Source organism: Epargyreus clarus, unplaced genomic scaffold (genome assembly GCF_041222505.1).
Source record: "Epargyreus clarus isolate Ecla_fem2 unplaced genomic scaffold, WU_Ecla_fem_2.2 ptg000031l, whole genome shotgun sequence".
Lineage (NCBI taxonomy): Eukaryota > Metazoa > Arthropoda > Insecta > Lepidoptera > Hesperiidae > Epargyreus > Epargyreus clarus.
The window spans coordinates 270,686-286,212 of NW_027332236.1; the positions used below are offsets into that span (position 1 = coordinate 270,686).

The 15,527-nt window shown below is 43.4% G+C and overlaps 1 protein-coding gene across 2 annotated transcripts in view; it reads left to right on the forward strand.

The window, feature by feature from the left end:
- The window catches only part of Pur-alpha (Purine-rich binding protein-alpha), a 63,044-nt gene that overhangs the window by 34,887 nt on the left and 12,630 nt on the right, over nucleotides 1–15,527 (forward strand). For both annotated transcript variants that reach the window (XM_073089744.1, XM_073089743.1), the window contains exon 3: nucleotides 8,274–8,386. In XM_073089744.1, coding sequence (XP_072945845.1) covers nucleotides 8,274–8,386 — 113 coding nt within the window. The remainder of the gene's footprint in view (nucleotides 1–8,273; nucleotides 8,387–15,527) is intronic.

Sequence of the window (15,527 nt, forward strand, 5' to 3'; positions counted from 1 at the left end):
CGCATATTACCTGTAATACTGCACACTGCACAGTAATAGTGTAGTGGGCAGATTTAACTTTCTGGTATTCAACACTAGCACATTTTACGAGCGCCGACTTGTTCTTGGTATTTTATTAAACCAGTAGCGGCAGTAGGTATGGATGCGCGCCCAGTCTTGTCTTTCCTCATTGTTACGAAAGAATTATATAAAACATAAAAATTAACCGCATTATTCACTTACATAACACTAATGCAGCTATTTTTACTTGCACCTCCATGTATTGTGGCCTGACAACATATTGTTTACTAGTTTTTGCCCGCGGCTTCGCCCGCGTTTAAAAAAAATAATATGATATACTAACATACATAAAACTAAAAAATTCGTACCTTCATTGGAACGACAGTGGCGCCATCTGGCGAAAATTGGCCGTACCAACTCTGAAACGTTCGTGGGCTAATGGACAACAACTTTGCTAAAGATCATCACTTGATCAAATGCACAATTTACGATTCAATTCTTACTAATATCGATTAAAATAGTCGACTTTTTGGTCTAAAATATCGATTCTCCGATTAATCGATCTTAGATCACCATCCCTAGTTCCCGTGGGATTTCCGGGATAAAAACTATCCTATGTCCTTTCTCGGGTTTTAGACTATCTTTGTACAAAATTTCATTGAAATCGGTTCAGTGGTTTAGGCGTGAAGAAAAGACAACCAGACAGACAGACAGACAGACAGACAGAGTTACTTTCGGATTTATAATATTAGTAAGGATGATTACTGGGTAATCATAATTTGTTATACACATTCATTACATACTTACTGTTTGATTAGGAATGTAATATTAATAATACGTGGATCCAACTTACACTTACGCGTTTTAGGTTTAAATAAATTTATTTCTCATAAAAACATTTAGTTTTCTTATAATGAGATACAGAGATTGGATTATGACTATACTATTGCCTCTGGGCTGTTTTATAATATGTATTATGCCATCAAAAACAATGCTTGTAAAAAGATCCAAGTCTCGCCATTCAGTTCTTCTACCGTAAAAAGTTTTGAGATCTATGTAAAACCAAGCCGGTAAATGTATGCAGTCCCTACTTAAGGGACCTTCTGTCTTAAGGTATTATCTCACTATCTAACCTAACAACATCTCATGGGACCATACCAATATTAAAAATCTTTTATGTTCTAAATAAATTAACGTGGCAATCGTACTGCAAGTCACATTGTGTTTTCATCTTATCATATCGCATCACACAGGTAACATTAGTACGATTGCCACGTCGATTTATTTAGAACATAAAAGATTTTTAATATTGGTATGGTCCCATGAGATGTTGTTAGGTTAGATAGTGAGATAATACCTTAAGACAGAAGGTCCCTTAAGTAGGGACTGCATACATTTACCGGCTTGGTTTTACATAGATCTCAAAACTTTTTACGGTAGAAGAACTGAATGGCGAGACTTGGATCTTTTTACAAGCATTGTTTTTGATGGCATCTCATTCCTTTTTGTAGATATTTCTACTCTTTTCCTTTCCGGTACCTTCTACTAGTTGAATCTCAACAACAGATTTTTTAAAGCCAATTAAATTTTTGTAGTTAGTCTTTGTAGTTATGTAAATAATCTTGCCATTCATCATCACTTTCATTCGAACATGACAATAAATTAAATCAAAAAAAGTTACTATTTTGACAACTGAAATTATTCCCATTGTCCTCAGGAAAAAACATCTCTACTGATTGTGATTTATTTATTTATTTATTTATAGTGATTTAACGTGTCTTCGTATTAAATAATCGACATCCCTTACTTTCTTCTGAATATCCGACAAAAATCATTGGTAATCTTTCACTGACTTCGTCGGACTCCGGTTTTTTATATAAACCACAGTATTTACTGCTCTTGCTCAAATTCGGTTCAATTTATAATATACTTCTGACTTCTGAAATGAAATTAAATGAAATGTTTATTTAATAATGATAACATTCGTTTTAAACTTCTCGCATTTACAATAATAGTTCTGTTAGCTGTTTCAACCACAACAATTTGTTTAGGGGTATATAGCATCGCCTTCTGATGTAGAATTCCATTTGTTGATAAGAAAATATTGAAAGCTCTATTACAAAATTTCGTTCATCCATCTGATCTCGTACCTACATTTGTTCGACTTGCTAGTTCCCATTTCAACACTTTATATTTTTGAAATTTCGTAAATACTCACTCTTATATTTGAGAAAATAAACATGTGTCATTCGTGAATAATAGTCGATAAATAATAACATGTACCTTGAACCGTTGAGTGAAGTAGCTTCCATGGGACCACATGAATCTGTATGTACGATCTCCAGTATATCGTTCGTTCGCGTTCAGAGGTTTGGAAATGGTTTCTTACTAGTCGTCATATCCGTCGTAATGTTCACATCATCAAGCCCGGTCATAATATTCTTATATTCCGGATTAATATGGGCTAGTCTTCTATGCCAATATTTATTTGACATTGTCAAATATCATATCGGTGATTTGACAAATTGTTTAAATTTATATATACCATGTACGTTGTGGCCAGTTGCGATGATGTTATCCATAGAGTTACTAATAGTGCAACCGTTTTTCAAGAAATTAACAGTAAATCCTTTTTCAATAAGTTTACTCACCGCTAACAAATTCATACTAAAATTATTAGTCTGCATTTGTCTTTTGCATTCAACTGTAGTTATTTTTAGAATTATTATTTGCAGAGTATATTAATAATACATATTTTCAGCTAGACTATATTTTTATTCACTTCTATTTAAAACTTAACTCACCGTACAATATAATTTTATATATAGCTATTATAGATTACAAATAATTTATATTAAAAAGGTTTCTTATAATAGTTTCCACGTTTTTTCCGGGTAGGTATTACCACAAAATAAAAACTAACAGAAGTCAATCTTCATACAAAGTGGGCTGGAGTAACGCACACATAGACACCACTTACCGACTAGTTATCTCGGGGGGACTCGACTCGACTCGTCAGTTCATTTTTACACGCATTTGTAACTGTTTTGTGCAAGCAATGGAGCAAAAAAATACCCTAATTGTGCAATGGACGGTTGTTTAAATTCAACATTAAACTGTGGATTTTCGTTTTTTTTATAGCTATCAATTATCAAGCCACTAGGAGCTGATATTTTTGGTGATCATGGCAAGAATATGTTATAAAGTGGCTATCTAAGCTCGATTTATATAACAGTTTCCTATTTCGAATCACTTGAAATGAATATAACTAATTTTTTGTAATATTGCGTTGAAATGTTAGGTACCTAATATTACGTAAGTTGAAAACATGATTTTTTGTTCGTATATATATTGGTTTGTCTTTAATGCCATTTGGTAGGTTTAGGTCTAAAACGGATAGGGCAAAAGGAATTGTGTAATTAGGGTAATCCTTTTAGAAGTTATTAGGGATTTTCCATTGTGAACATTGTAAATTTTTATATGTAAGCTTATTTTCATAGACATTTATTTATGCGCAATAAGGCCGAAATTTGCCTAAACACTTGTTTCCTTGGAAACAAACTTATTATTATTTTATAATACGGTGACAGTTGCTTTACCTCACGACAGTTATTGTATTTTGTGTATGTTGCCGTTAGATTGTAGAATACGTTAGCATACACATTAACTAGGCAGTCTTAAGATTAGCTAGAAAATATGCAGATTAACTATGTAGTTAAAATTTGAAACATCTTTTCAGACTTGTTCTTAGGACTAAAACACATGCCTTTTTACGACACGACGACGTAGTGTGATACATAGCGACATCGTGCCGCAAAGCGATATTGTTTCGTGAAAATATACAAAGTTTGTCGTAAATTCATGACACGACGACGCATCATAGCATGCATGGGTCGACGTCAAGGGGTAAAAATTGATACAATCTTCGTTTTGTACTTTAGGTAATGGACAAGCTAATCTGCGTTTTAACTGATTTAGGCACATTAGCCGTAACATCTAGTTTTCTTCTTATGACATTTGTCAGAAATTCGGAATGTTTTTGATATTATATAACTTTTTAGGGTTCCATACCCAAAGAGTAAAAACGGAACCCTATTTCTAAGCTGTCCGTTTGTCTGTCTGACATAGAGCTCTATTTCTGGATCCTTAATAGATAGAAACTTAAATTTTTTTACGGCATATTTATAATGGTGGCCGCTTTAACAACAAGTAATAAAAGTAAAAAGAAAAACTTTCAAATAAAGGAGAGTTGCCATACAAAGACCTTCTTTTTCTTTATGAAGAGGAGGAAACCTTCAAAAGGTACTCAACGACGTGGGAGTGACGCCGGGTTATGTGGGACTTTAGCCGCACTAAAATCCTTCGGTGGCCGTCCTCAACGTTTGTCGGAGAACTCCGGGATCTCCGACTGAACGCAACCGAAGTCCTCTAAGCGCGATGCCTCGATCGAGCTCTGCGTTGGGAGAACAGTTTTCGCTCCTCCTAAACTATCCGGTGTTTTTTTTTTTTTTTATAATGTAAGAGTAGCAGACGAGCATGCAGTCCACCTGATGGTAAGTGGCTACTGCCGCCCATGGACATCTGTAATCAACCCCAGATAAGATAAAATATTCCTACCTGAGGTCGGCCACGGATGCGCCGCTACCCCTGAGGACTAAGCTGAAACGCCTCGGAAAAGTCTGTCTCCCTTACCACACCCTTCAACCGGAACACAGCAACTCCTAACACTGCTGTTATTAGGTAGAAATAGGTGTGGCGTTGGTGCCACCGGAGTCGAACCACAAAGGGTTCTATCACCTTCAAACACTTTGTTCACGACGGTATGCGACTACACATACCGCCGTCCTTCCCGCGGACACTTATTGGACGGTTCGAGCTCCCTCTTGCCACTCCCAACTCCGGAAGCCCCCTTTTAGTCGCTTTTTACGACAGGCACGGGATATCGAAGCCCTTTTTTAGTCCAGGAACTACAGGGACAAATATATAAGGACCTGCTATTTTTTGGCGTTTTTCATTTTATCTATTGAACCGTAATAGATGTTACAGTTGAAATGTTCACAATGCATTATATGGCTGCTATAATATCAATTAGTAAAAATAAAAATAAAATAAACAAATGTTTTTGTGGTACGGAACCCTCAGTGTACGAGTTCGATTCGCACTTCACCCATTATTTGAATTGAATTTAAATTGAAGTTGGAATTGAAAACGTCTTTTGTCTCGAGAATAAAAACAATTGACGTCGCCTATAATAGTAGGGGAGCCCAAGACGGGATTTCGAGAGTGACTCGAACGCGGCAGATTAAGATATGGGAGATACCTTACATCCTATAGAGTATCTTAAACTATCCATTTGGGGGGTTCAACCAGGGAAGTCCATCAGACTATTAATAAAAAAATGTATTATCTATAGTAGCTTAATTACATTCTGAAAACAATAAATTTATAATCTGATGATTTGAGGGCGGCGTTAGGGAGTAATAAGGTTGCAAAAAAATCTATACCTGGACATACTCGAGTGCGGTAATTTTTTTAATATAAAGGAAATAATGCTAGAAAATATGCACTATCTGATAGCGCCATTTATTAGCTTGGATCCCTGGAAAGTAATGGTGTATAACAAACTAAAGGAAAAGGCAAATTTTATGGAAAATACATTATTCTTCATACATTCTCATTCTATTTTTTTTTCAAATCGTCAGTATAGAAAACCCCTCCACTAAATCGTCAGATGAAGGGTTATGATAAGTAAAACATCAGTTGGAATTTCCTGTATAATAATCTTATCCTGTATAATAATCTTCGAAGAGTCACTGACAGTCTTTCGAATCGAATCGTCAGTTTTTCGAATGGGCGACTCATCTGAGGTAGCTTCATATCCCCTTTGAAAATCTAATGCGCTGGTTACTTTTTTTTCCATTTTTACCTCTCGTATGACTATCCCAAACCAGCAGATAAACATATTTCCGGCATCAGAGATATATACTCTATCACTAACCTGCCGCGCCTTGAGTATGTCTGACTCTGCTTTTAACATCTTTCGAATCATCTAGACACTATTCCCACGGTGAATCGAAAAATATCACACAACCTTTTCTTCACTCTAACGTGTAATCTACACAATCGTATAGGACCTATCGGCGCTCGAGTTTCTACCCATTTAACATCATCGGCTCCCCTACTACTCTTACATTTCGCGGACAGAAACACAGATTCATTAACGGCAAATGTAACTTTGTCATCCTATATAACTTATATAGGATACAAAGTTATTTAATGTAGTTGGTGTATCTAGATAACTGGACAGAAATTGCAAAATATTTTAGTTTTCCCATGAGTTATATACTAAACACTAATTGTATTCTCAATTTCAACCTTCTATGTCTGCTAGAAGTGCCTTAAAGTTTTGATGATCGGTCAGTCAGTCAGTGAGTGAGTGACAAAATTACGAACTTTGACTACTTGTAATTCTTAAACTACTGGTTCAAATTTAATGAAATTTGAAATATACCGTGTCTACACAATGCTTGCTTGGCTCCTGAAAATTCAAGCTTCTAGCTTCATATGCAACGAAGTTACAGGGGGTCGAAAATGGGCCGAATTGCTTCGAGAAAAGTATGCTACGGCCGTGCCGCTTTTTTTGGCTTTGGCTCGACTTGGCGGAGGCACTGCCGTGCCTCCAGATTTACATTACATTCGTGTTTAAATATTTCTTAAGTTCATTTTTCTTGTCACTTGTCACTTGGATCTGCATGCGTGATGCTTGCATGACAGGAAACTTATCTATGAAACTATAGGATGTAAGTGGTACGGGCACATTAGCAAGCTTGCATACTTGAGAAATCTTAAAAGAAAAAAATCGATGGTACCTAAGAAAAGTATTAATACGCACTTGGCCAGCGCGGTGGACTGTGGCCTAATCCTTCTCATTATGAGAAGGACTCGTGCCCTGTAGTGGGACAGTAATCGGCTGATGATGATGATGATGATGATAGGAAAGAGGTTCTAAATTAGACGTTATAATGAACGTATAATGTTTATCAATTTCGAAATAAATTTTAATTTCAATCAACCCATTGGGCATGTGTTTCATTCTCAGAGGAAAGAGGGGTTTTAGGCTGTAGTCCACCATGACGGTCAAGAGGTAATTGATAGATGAATCTTACATGATCATATTAATATCGCGAATTAGAACAAATATAGTTACATGTAACCACCAGGAAGGTGGTAGAACCCTTTGTGGTTCGACTCCGGCGGCACCACCGCCACACCTATTTCTGCCTAAGAACAGCAGTGTTAGGCGCTGCTTTGTTCCGTTTTGAAGGGCGTGGTAAGGGAGACATACTTTTCCGAGGTGTTCCAGCTTAGTCCTCAGGGGTAGCGGCGCATCTGTGGCCGACCTCAGGTAGGAATATCTAATCCTATCTGCGGTGGCAGTAGCCACTTACCATCAGGTGGACAGCATGCTCGTCTGCTACTCCTATATTATAACAAAAAAAGTTAAGTGTGGCGGTGATACCGCCATATTTCAAACATTCCTACCATTTTATGTGCTGTATGACACCGTCTTTACACCAGACAGTTTAAATTCAACAACGATCGTTAACAAAACGCCGAACAAAAAGTAGCAGTAGCTTCGTTAATGAAGTAAATCCGTCGTTACGCGTGAGTTCGCCAATTAAACGCGATAATCGCTTCGTTATGGCGTTTCGTGTTATCACCGACTCCGGTTTATCAACTACATACATACATACACACATACATACATACAGTATAGTTATACGTGGACACTGGGCTGCAGATATCAGATATGGGTCACAGCTCGTTTCACTAATCTTGATCGATCCTTGAAAGTATATAATCATTATGTAATACTTACGTAATGATACGTGTATTAAATGTATAATGATATTTATGGGTGGTAGAACTTTCTGTGATTCGACTCCAACGACACCACAGCCACAAATATTTCTGCCTAATAAAAGCAGTGTCAAGCGCTGCTCTGTTCTCGTTTGAAGGGTGTGGTAGGGGAAACATACTTTCCAAGGCATTACAGATGTCCCTGGGCGGTAGTAGCTGCTTATTTTACTCCTATATTATAAAAACAGGTTAAGGATTAACCTGTTTTTATAATATATATTAACCTTCTTAAAAAATATTTTATATTAACTTGGTATAAAAACTTGACAGTACTTTTGTTTTTAAAAGCGCATCCTCACCTAACGCAGCAGACTAATGAAACTGGACTCATCCCATTGTTTCTCTTCTTGCAGGTCAACAGCCACAAGAGCAGGAGTTGGCGACGAAAATGCTGCAAATCCAGTCGAAGAGGTTCTACCTCGACGTCAAACAGAACCGTCGCGGGCGGTTCATAAAAGTCGCAGAGGTAAACGACCCTTTATCTCGCCGCACAAGTTTAGGGTCACGGAGGCACGCCATATTTTAATTAGGTTTAGCCAACGATAAAAGAATTTTTAATGCCGCATTATGTACTCACAAAATGGCGATAGATAGCGCGCTTATTGTTCAGTGGTGAATTTATGGTATGGAAATAGTCGACGTGAAGTTAGCGTTCGGGCGACGCGTGGTAAATAATCGTTGTTTGTCGATTCTTAGGGAAGTTTAATTATTTTTTATGAACGTTAGTTGTGGTGGTCGCGGTTGAGGCAAGACTTAATGGGTCTACTTAGTGAGGGTTTTTCTTTTGTTTTGTAAAAATGAAATACCGTACTGAGTATAGAAGACGACAGTCAGCCAGCAGTAAAATCATGGCAGCCATGTATTACTCGATGCTTAAACATACCTAATTTAGTTAAAGCTAAATAAATAAATCAATACCTACTGTATAATATGTAGGTAGGTGTAGTGGACTGTATAATAAAAATCTTCTCTTCGATTAATCCTTTATTTCTTCCTCTGTAGCTCGCTGCCGAATACAATTTTTCTGGCCAAAACGCCCAATATTTATATCATTTAATTAGGTCGTCCTGATTGGCCCGCCAATCAGAGCGCCCGATTTTACATTTGCTATCTCGTTTTTCTATATCTATCTCGCTCTTACAAATTATCCTAGTTTACAACTACGAGCGTTACCGTTCAGAGAGCCATGTTACATTTTTTATTTTTCTCTACTTATTTACTTTATATTATTTACTTATTTACTTATTCTATCTTATGCTAACTTAATCTACTTGGTTGTATCATCTTTATTATTTGGTATTTACACGTATTACAATTCTTATCAACTATTTTGCTGCTCGTCGTCCACAACAGCTCCTCCCCCCGGCGCAGCCTGCGTAGCCTCCATCACGACGAGCTTCCTCACAGGTCGCTTGAAGACTCCAGTTTTGGTGCGGACGTCAGCCACTCGTACCCCGCCGTCTGGACCCTCGTAGACGCGCTCGACGACTCCCATGGGCCACACGTTCCTTGGTAGCGTGTGGTCGACGATTATGACGACGTCGCCGGACTTCAACCGCCGCTCGACGCCCGATGAGTCGCCTCGAGGTACCAGGGTAGGAAGGTACTCCCGTACCCAGCGCTGCCAGAATTGATCAGCTAGCGCCATGCTTGTTCGCCACGTTCGCCGGTCGGCCTCGTTGCACGGACCCGTGTAAGGTAGGCCCGCCGATGATCCCAGGAGGAAGTGGTTAGGTGTCAACGCCTCAGGATCGTTCGGATCCACGCTGACATAGGTGAGCGGCCGTGCGTTGATAGAATATTCAGCTTCAGTCAGTAGTGTATGTAGTACCTCTTCAGCCGGTACCTTTTCATTGAGCGTGGCGGTCAGCGCTGACTTGACTGACCGCACCATTCGCTCCCAGGCCCCGCCTTGGTTCGGCGCTCCCGGGGGTATGTAGCGCCACTCCATACGGTGTGATAGCCCCTCGTCGCGCAGCGCCGGTGCCCACTCTTCATACGCTGCTCGCAGCTCCTTATCCGCCCCTCGGAAATTGGTAGCGTTGTCGGAATACATTGTTCGCGGCCATCCTCGCCGAGCCGCCATCCGTCGCATCGCCATTATTGCCGAGTTTGTAGAGAGTGACGGCACTATTTCCAAGTGCACAGCGCGAGTCGTGAGGCACGTAAAGAGCGCCCCCCACCTCTTCTCACGGCGACGTCCAACCTTTACCACCATGGGCCCGAAGTAATCTATGCCACAATAACTGAAGGGTCGCTTGAACGGCTCCAGCCGCTCGCGTGGTAAGTCCCCCGTCGCCGGTACTTGAGGTCTGGCCTTTCTTCTCTTACACAGGGCGCAGTCCCGTTCTATAGCACGCACTGTGGGTCGCAGGTGTACTATCCAGTACCTCTGCCGCAGGTCGTTCGTCACGCGTTCCCTATTGGCGTGCCCCGCAGCGCAGTGTTCGCGTTGTACAAGCAGTCTAGTGATGTGGTGTCGTCCGTCCAATATAACGGGTCTCTTCAGCGCTGTCGGTGCCGTGGCTGCTCCGATGCGACCTCTTATCTTTAATATGCCATCTTCCAATATAGGGTCCAACCGGAACAGTCGACTAGTTTTCGTAATCGCCTTTTCTTTTTTCAGCAGCTGTAATTCTTCTGGGAAGCTGTCGCGTTGCGCCCGACGTATGAGTGCCTCTTCTGCCTTTTCTATGTGTTGAAACTCCATGCGTGTCGCCCGGCGCCGACATATGTCCACGAACGCCAGTACTCGGGCGGCCGCCCTCACCAGTGTTTCGTATTTTGAGACGCGTGCGGGATCTGGTAGCCACTCGTCGTCGTTGGGTGTACTCGCGGCGACGTGAAGTACCACCTCTTCTTGTGGATCCTCATCTTCGCTCTTCTCCTTGGGCCACTGGTCCTCCGGGAGCCTTAGGAAGTCGGGCCCCCGGAACCAGCGATCCCCGGCCGTGATTGTCGCGCTTGTAAATCTTGTGGCGTCGTCAGCTACGTTCTCGTGCGTGGGCACCCAACGCCATTCTTCTTTCTGAGTGAGCTCGGATATTTCACCCAGGCGGTGTGCGACGAATGGAGTATATCTCTTCGCGTCGTGTCGAACCCAGTGCACCACCGTCATAGAGTCGGTCCAATAGATCGTTCGTGCCGCCTCGATGCGATGCTCTTTCTTTATGTTGTCCGCCAGTCGGGCTCCGATGACCGCCGCTTGTAGCTCGAGGCGTGGTATGGTCTGAGTCCGCTTCGGAGCCACCTTTGACTTGGCAGCTATGAGGCTCAGGCAGTAGCTTCCGTCGGGCCGAGTGATGCGCCAGTACGCCACCGCCGCATAAGCTTGCTCGCTGGCGTCGCATAAAATGTGCAGTTCCCGGTTGTGGCAGTCCCCCAGCGCGTATTGTCGTTCCAACCGCAGGTGAGATATGCCGGCCAGCTGTTCCATCCATGTAGCGAAGAGCTCCTGTTCTGCCTCAGGAATCGGTTCGTCCCAGGATATCTTCAATTTCCATAAACTTTGTAGGACGATCTTCGCTCTTATAGTGTAGTTGCTAAGAAGTCCAAGCGGGTCATATATGGACATTACTGCGCTCAGTGCTTCCCTCTTCGTCGGCGCACGGTTCTGTGCACGCACATCTTTAGGTACTCTGTTCATTGATGTATTGAATCCAAGTTCATCTCGCTCCGGGTTCCAGTATAGCCCCAGTATCTTATTCGTAATGCTTTCCCCGCCGAGTTGAGTAGGTGCAGTCGCGCGTAGTTCCTTCGGTACGTCTTGTAGCACGTCGACTTCGTTGGCGCTCCACGCTCGCAGGTTGAATCCCGCCGCGGTGTGTACAGTTCGTATCTCCGTAATAGCACGGCGAGCTTCCACTATATCTTCATAACTCGCCACCAAGTCGTCCATGTAGTGACTTCGAGTAATTGCTTCGAAGGCGAGTGGATGCGTGTGAGCGTGTACTCCTGCGTTGTAGTCCCGGACGAAGTGAGCCATGAAAGGTGAACTCGCCGCTCCGAAGATCATGCTTGTCATTTTGTAGTGACGTGGCGGCTTGTCCCGGTCATCTCCCCTCCACAGGAACTGCTGTGCTGGTTGGTCTTCCTTACGTATTTTAATTTGAAGAAACATTTCTTGAATATCTGCCGTAACTGCCACACTCTTTTCCCGGAACCGGAATAGGACTCCCGGCAGCGCCAGTAGTAAGTCAGGACCCTCCAGCAGATGATCGTTGAGACTGACACCTCGATTCTTGGCTGCTGCGTCGAAAACCAACCGCTGCTTCCCCGGCTTGTTCGGGTTCTGAACTGCGAAGTGTGGCAGGTACCAGCAGACGGAGCTTGACCTCTCACTCCCGTCGCACGGCTCGGCGTATCCCTTTTCTATCATATTCTCCACCTGCTTTGTATATTCTTGCTTGAAGTTAGGGTCGGCGTCCATTTTTTGTTCAATCTTCAGAAGGCGTCTAAATGCTGCGTCGTAGCTCTGAGGCAGCTTCACCCCGTCTTCTTTCCATGGTAACCCTACTTCATATCCTTTTTCAATCTTCTTTATTGACTGCTCGACCAACGTGACTGCCCGTTTATTCTCGTCGCTCACTCGCGGTTTATGAGCGACGCCTAATGCTTCAATGCTGAAGTGGTGTTCCACCATGTCGTGCAGTGACCTCATATCTTGCTTGTCTTCACCTCGTTCGGTGGTGTAGACGTGCAGCACGCTATCTTGATTGGTGATGATATGCCGTGGCATTGTTCCGTGTATTACCCAGCCCAGTTGTGTTCGCGATGCAGCTGGTTGGTGGGGCTCGCCAGTCCTCAGCTCTTGAGACACTATACATTCCCAATGATCGGCGCCCACCAATAGCCCAGGTCGGCTAGCGTTGTAACACACCTGCTCCCTCGGCAGATCTCGTAAGTGTTCGTAGTTCAATAGTGCGATCGGAATAGACTGTTGTCGTATCTTCATATTCTTAATCGTGCGTGCCCTTAGTTTATGTAGTTTTTCGTCTTCGCCCTTCAGGTGAATGGTGACCAGCTTGCTATTATTCTCCTGTTGTGTCGTGCTTACGCCCTGCATGCACAACGGCATCCCTGGACCCTTGGCGCCGATCCGACGTGCTATTTCTTCGTCCACCAGAGTGATGGTCGCTCCCTCATCCAGCAGCGCGTATGTTTTCACCTCCCCCCGTGGGCCGACGACGGTGACCGGGCACATCTTCAACAGAACCGTCTTCTTGCTTGAAGTGTCCAAGGTCAGCACGGACTCTGTGTTGTCCTTTTCCGTTGGCTTCGGTTCTTGCTTTTCTTCATAGGTTTGGTGAAGTGTGGAGTGATGAGGGCGACGACATTGATTCACGTCGCATGACTTCGATCGGCAATCACTTCGGCGATGTTTCCTCTTCAGACATTTAAAACATAACTTTCGTTGACGCACGAACTCCCATCTTTTGTAAACTGGTAGTGCCGCATAATCGGGACACTCAACTAGCTTGTGTCGTTTTTCACAACTAGGGCAGATGTCGCTAGGTTGTTCTTCCTCGGCGACATTGTATACTGCGTTCGATTTTCTCTTGTTCGCGATCGGAGGGGCTGCTACTACTGCTGGTCGGTGTTCCCGCTTCGTAAATGTCGTTGCCGGCGATGAGTAATTATGTCGGAGCATCTGGTTGGCTTCTCTCATTAGGAAGTGTGATAATAACACGATCTCCGCGTCGGCTCCGCTGTGTTCCGTTGCGTAGTCACACCATCGCGCTTGCAAGTGAGGACTCAATTTTTCTCGTACTTCTCTTGCCAGTAGAGGGTTGTACAGGTATTCTTGACAGTTGACACTCTTGATTGTGTACACGGTGTTTTGTAGCTTCACGGCGAATTGATTAAGTTCCGTTGCCGACGTTCCCGGTCTTGGTAATCTCTTCAATTCCGCCATTGCTTGTTCAACGATGAATTCCGGTTGTCCGTAGCTTTGTTCGAGCATCTTCATAATGGCCTCCGGATCTGTAGCTGCATGTAGTGCGGCGGCCACGGTGTCTCGGGCGGCTCCCTTCAAGCAGCTTCTCAATCTTTGCAGGTTTTCCCCTGGTGTCAACTGGTACATCTTCGCGGTATCCCGGTACATGGCTCTGAATATAAGCCACTCGTTGATATTCCCGAAGAAAGCAGGTAGATCCGGGCACTTGGATCTAGGCTTCACCCATCTGTCCATGGCTTCTGTGAGTTCCTCCATACGTTGTTCGACCGCAGGCGATTTCCCCCTTGGTTGCGAGTGCGGCTGTTCTTCGGCGCGCGGCTCCCCCCGTGAGTTAATCGGTTGGGTGCTGAGCCAGGCGTCGACCTTCCGCTTGGGTTCCGGCAGGTTCTCTGCTTGAACGCTTCCTTCTTCTTCATCTTCTTCATCTTGAATAGTAGCCAGTTCGTTAGCTAAATTCTTCTTTATTAATTCCGCTTCTATCTCTAGTTGCTTCTTTTTAATTTCTGCGAGCTTCTTTTCCGCCTCCATCTCGGCGAGGCGTCTCCGGGTAGCGGCAGTGCTTCTTGACGAACGTAGCGATTGCGCCGGCGATCTGGCGCGAGCAGCGTGTCTGACCTCCGTCGTCGCGTCGGGCACGGAGCGGGCGGCGTCGTTCGTAGCCCCCCTCATAATCCCCCCGTGGACGGCGCGGACGGTGTTACTCGAACTGGGCCCCGCTTCGACCGAGGTAGTGCAGGCGGCTCTGGTCGTAGCCCCTGACCATCCGATAGTGGTACGGGCGGCGTCGATCGTAGCCCCCGTTCCGACTTCGGTCCCCTGACTCGGCGATAGCGGCGGGTCCTGAGATAATCTTCTCCGACGTTCTCGTTCGATGTTGCGTTCTTCCAGACGTGCTTCTTCTTGTTCCGCCGCGTCGGCTTGGCTCCTGGTGACGACCATTCTTCCCCGGCGTAACCCGACGATTTCTTCCAGGCTTCCGACGATCCGGCGACTCGATGGACCAAACTGTAGTGGACTGTATAATAAAAATCTTCTCTTCGATTAATCCTTTATTTCTTCCTCTGTAGCTCGCTGCCGAATACAATTTTTCTGGCCAAAACGCCCAATATTTATATCATTTAATTAGGTCGTCCTGATTGGCCCGCCAATCAGAGCGCCCGATTTTACATTTGCTATCTCGTTTTTCTATATCTATCTCGCTCTTACAAATTATCCTAGTTTACAACTACGAGCGTTACCGTTCAGAGAGCCATGTTACATTTTTTATTTTTCTCTACTTATTTACTTTATATTATTTACTTATTTACTTATTCTATCTTATGCTAACTTAATCTACTTGGTTGTATCATCTTTATTATTTGGTATTTACACGTATTACAATTCTTATCAACTATTTTGCTGCTCGTCGTCCACAACAGTAGGTATGTATAATATGTAGTTAAAAAAGTTATTTATACATTAGTAGTAGTATTAGTATTAATTATTTTCGCATCGTCCTGGTGCATGGCTGTGACGTCACCCAGGTGTCGAGTAAAGTTGACCGGGTGGATGGAATCGATCGAGCCCGCACCGGGAGGTGTACCCGAGAAATTATCAGTAAAGATTACCATGGCAACTGCCGCAGCGAAGTACTGATGACCTGCTAATGAAG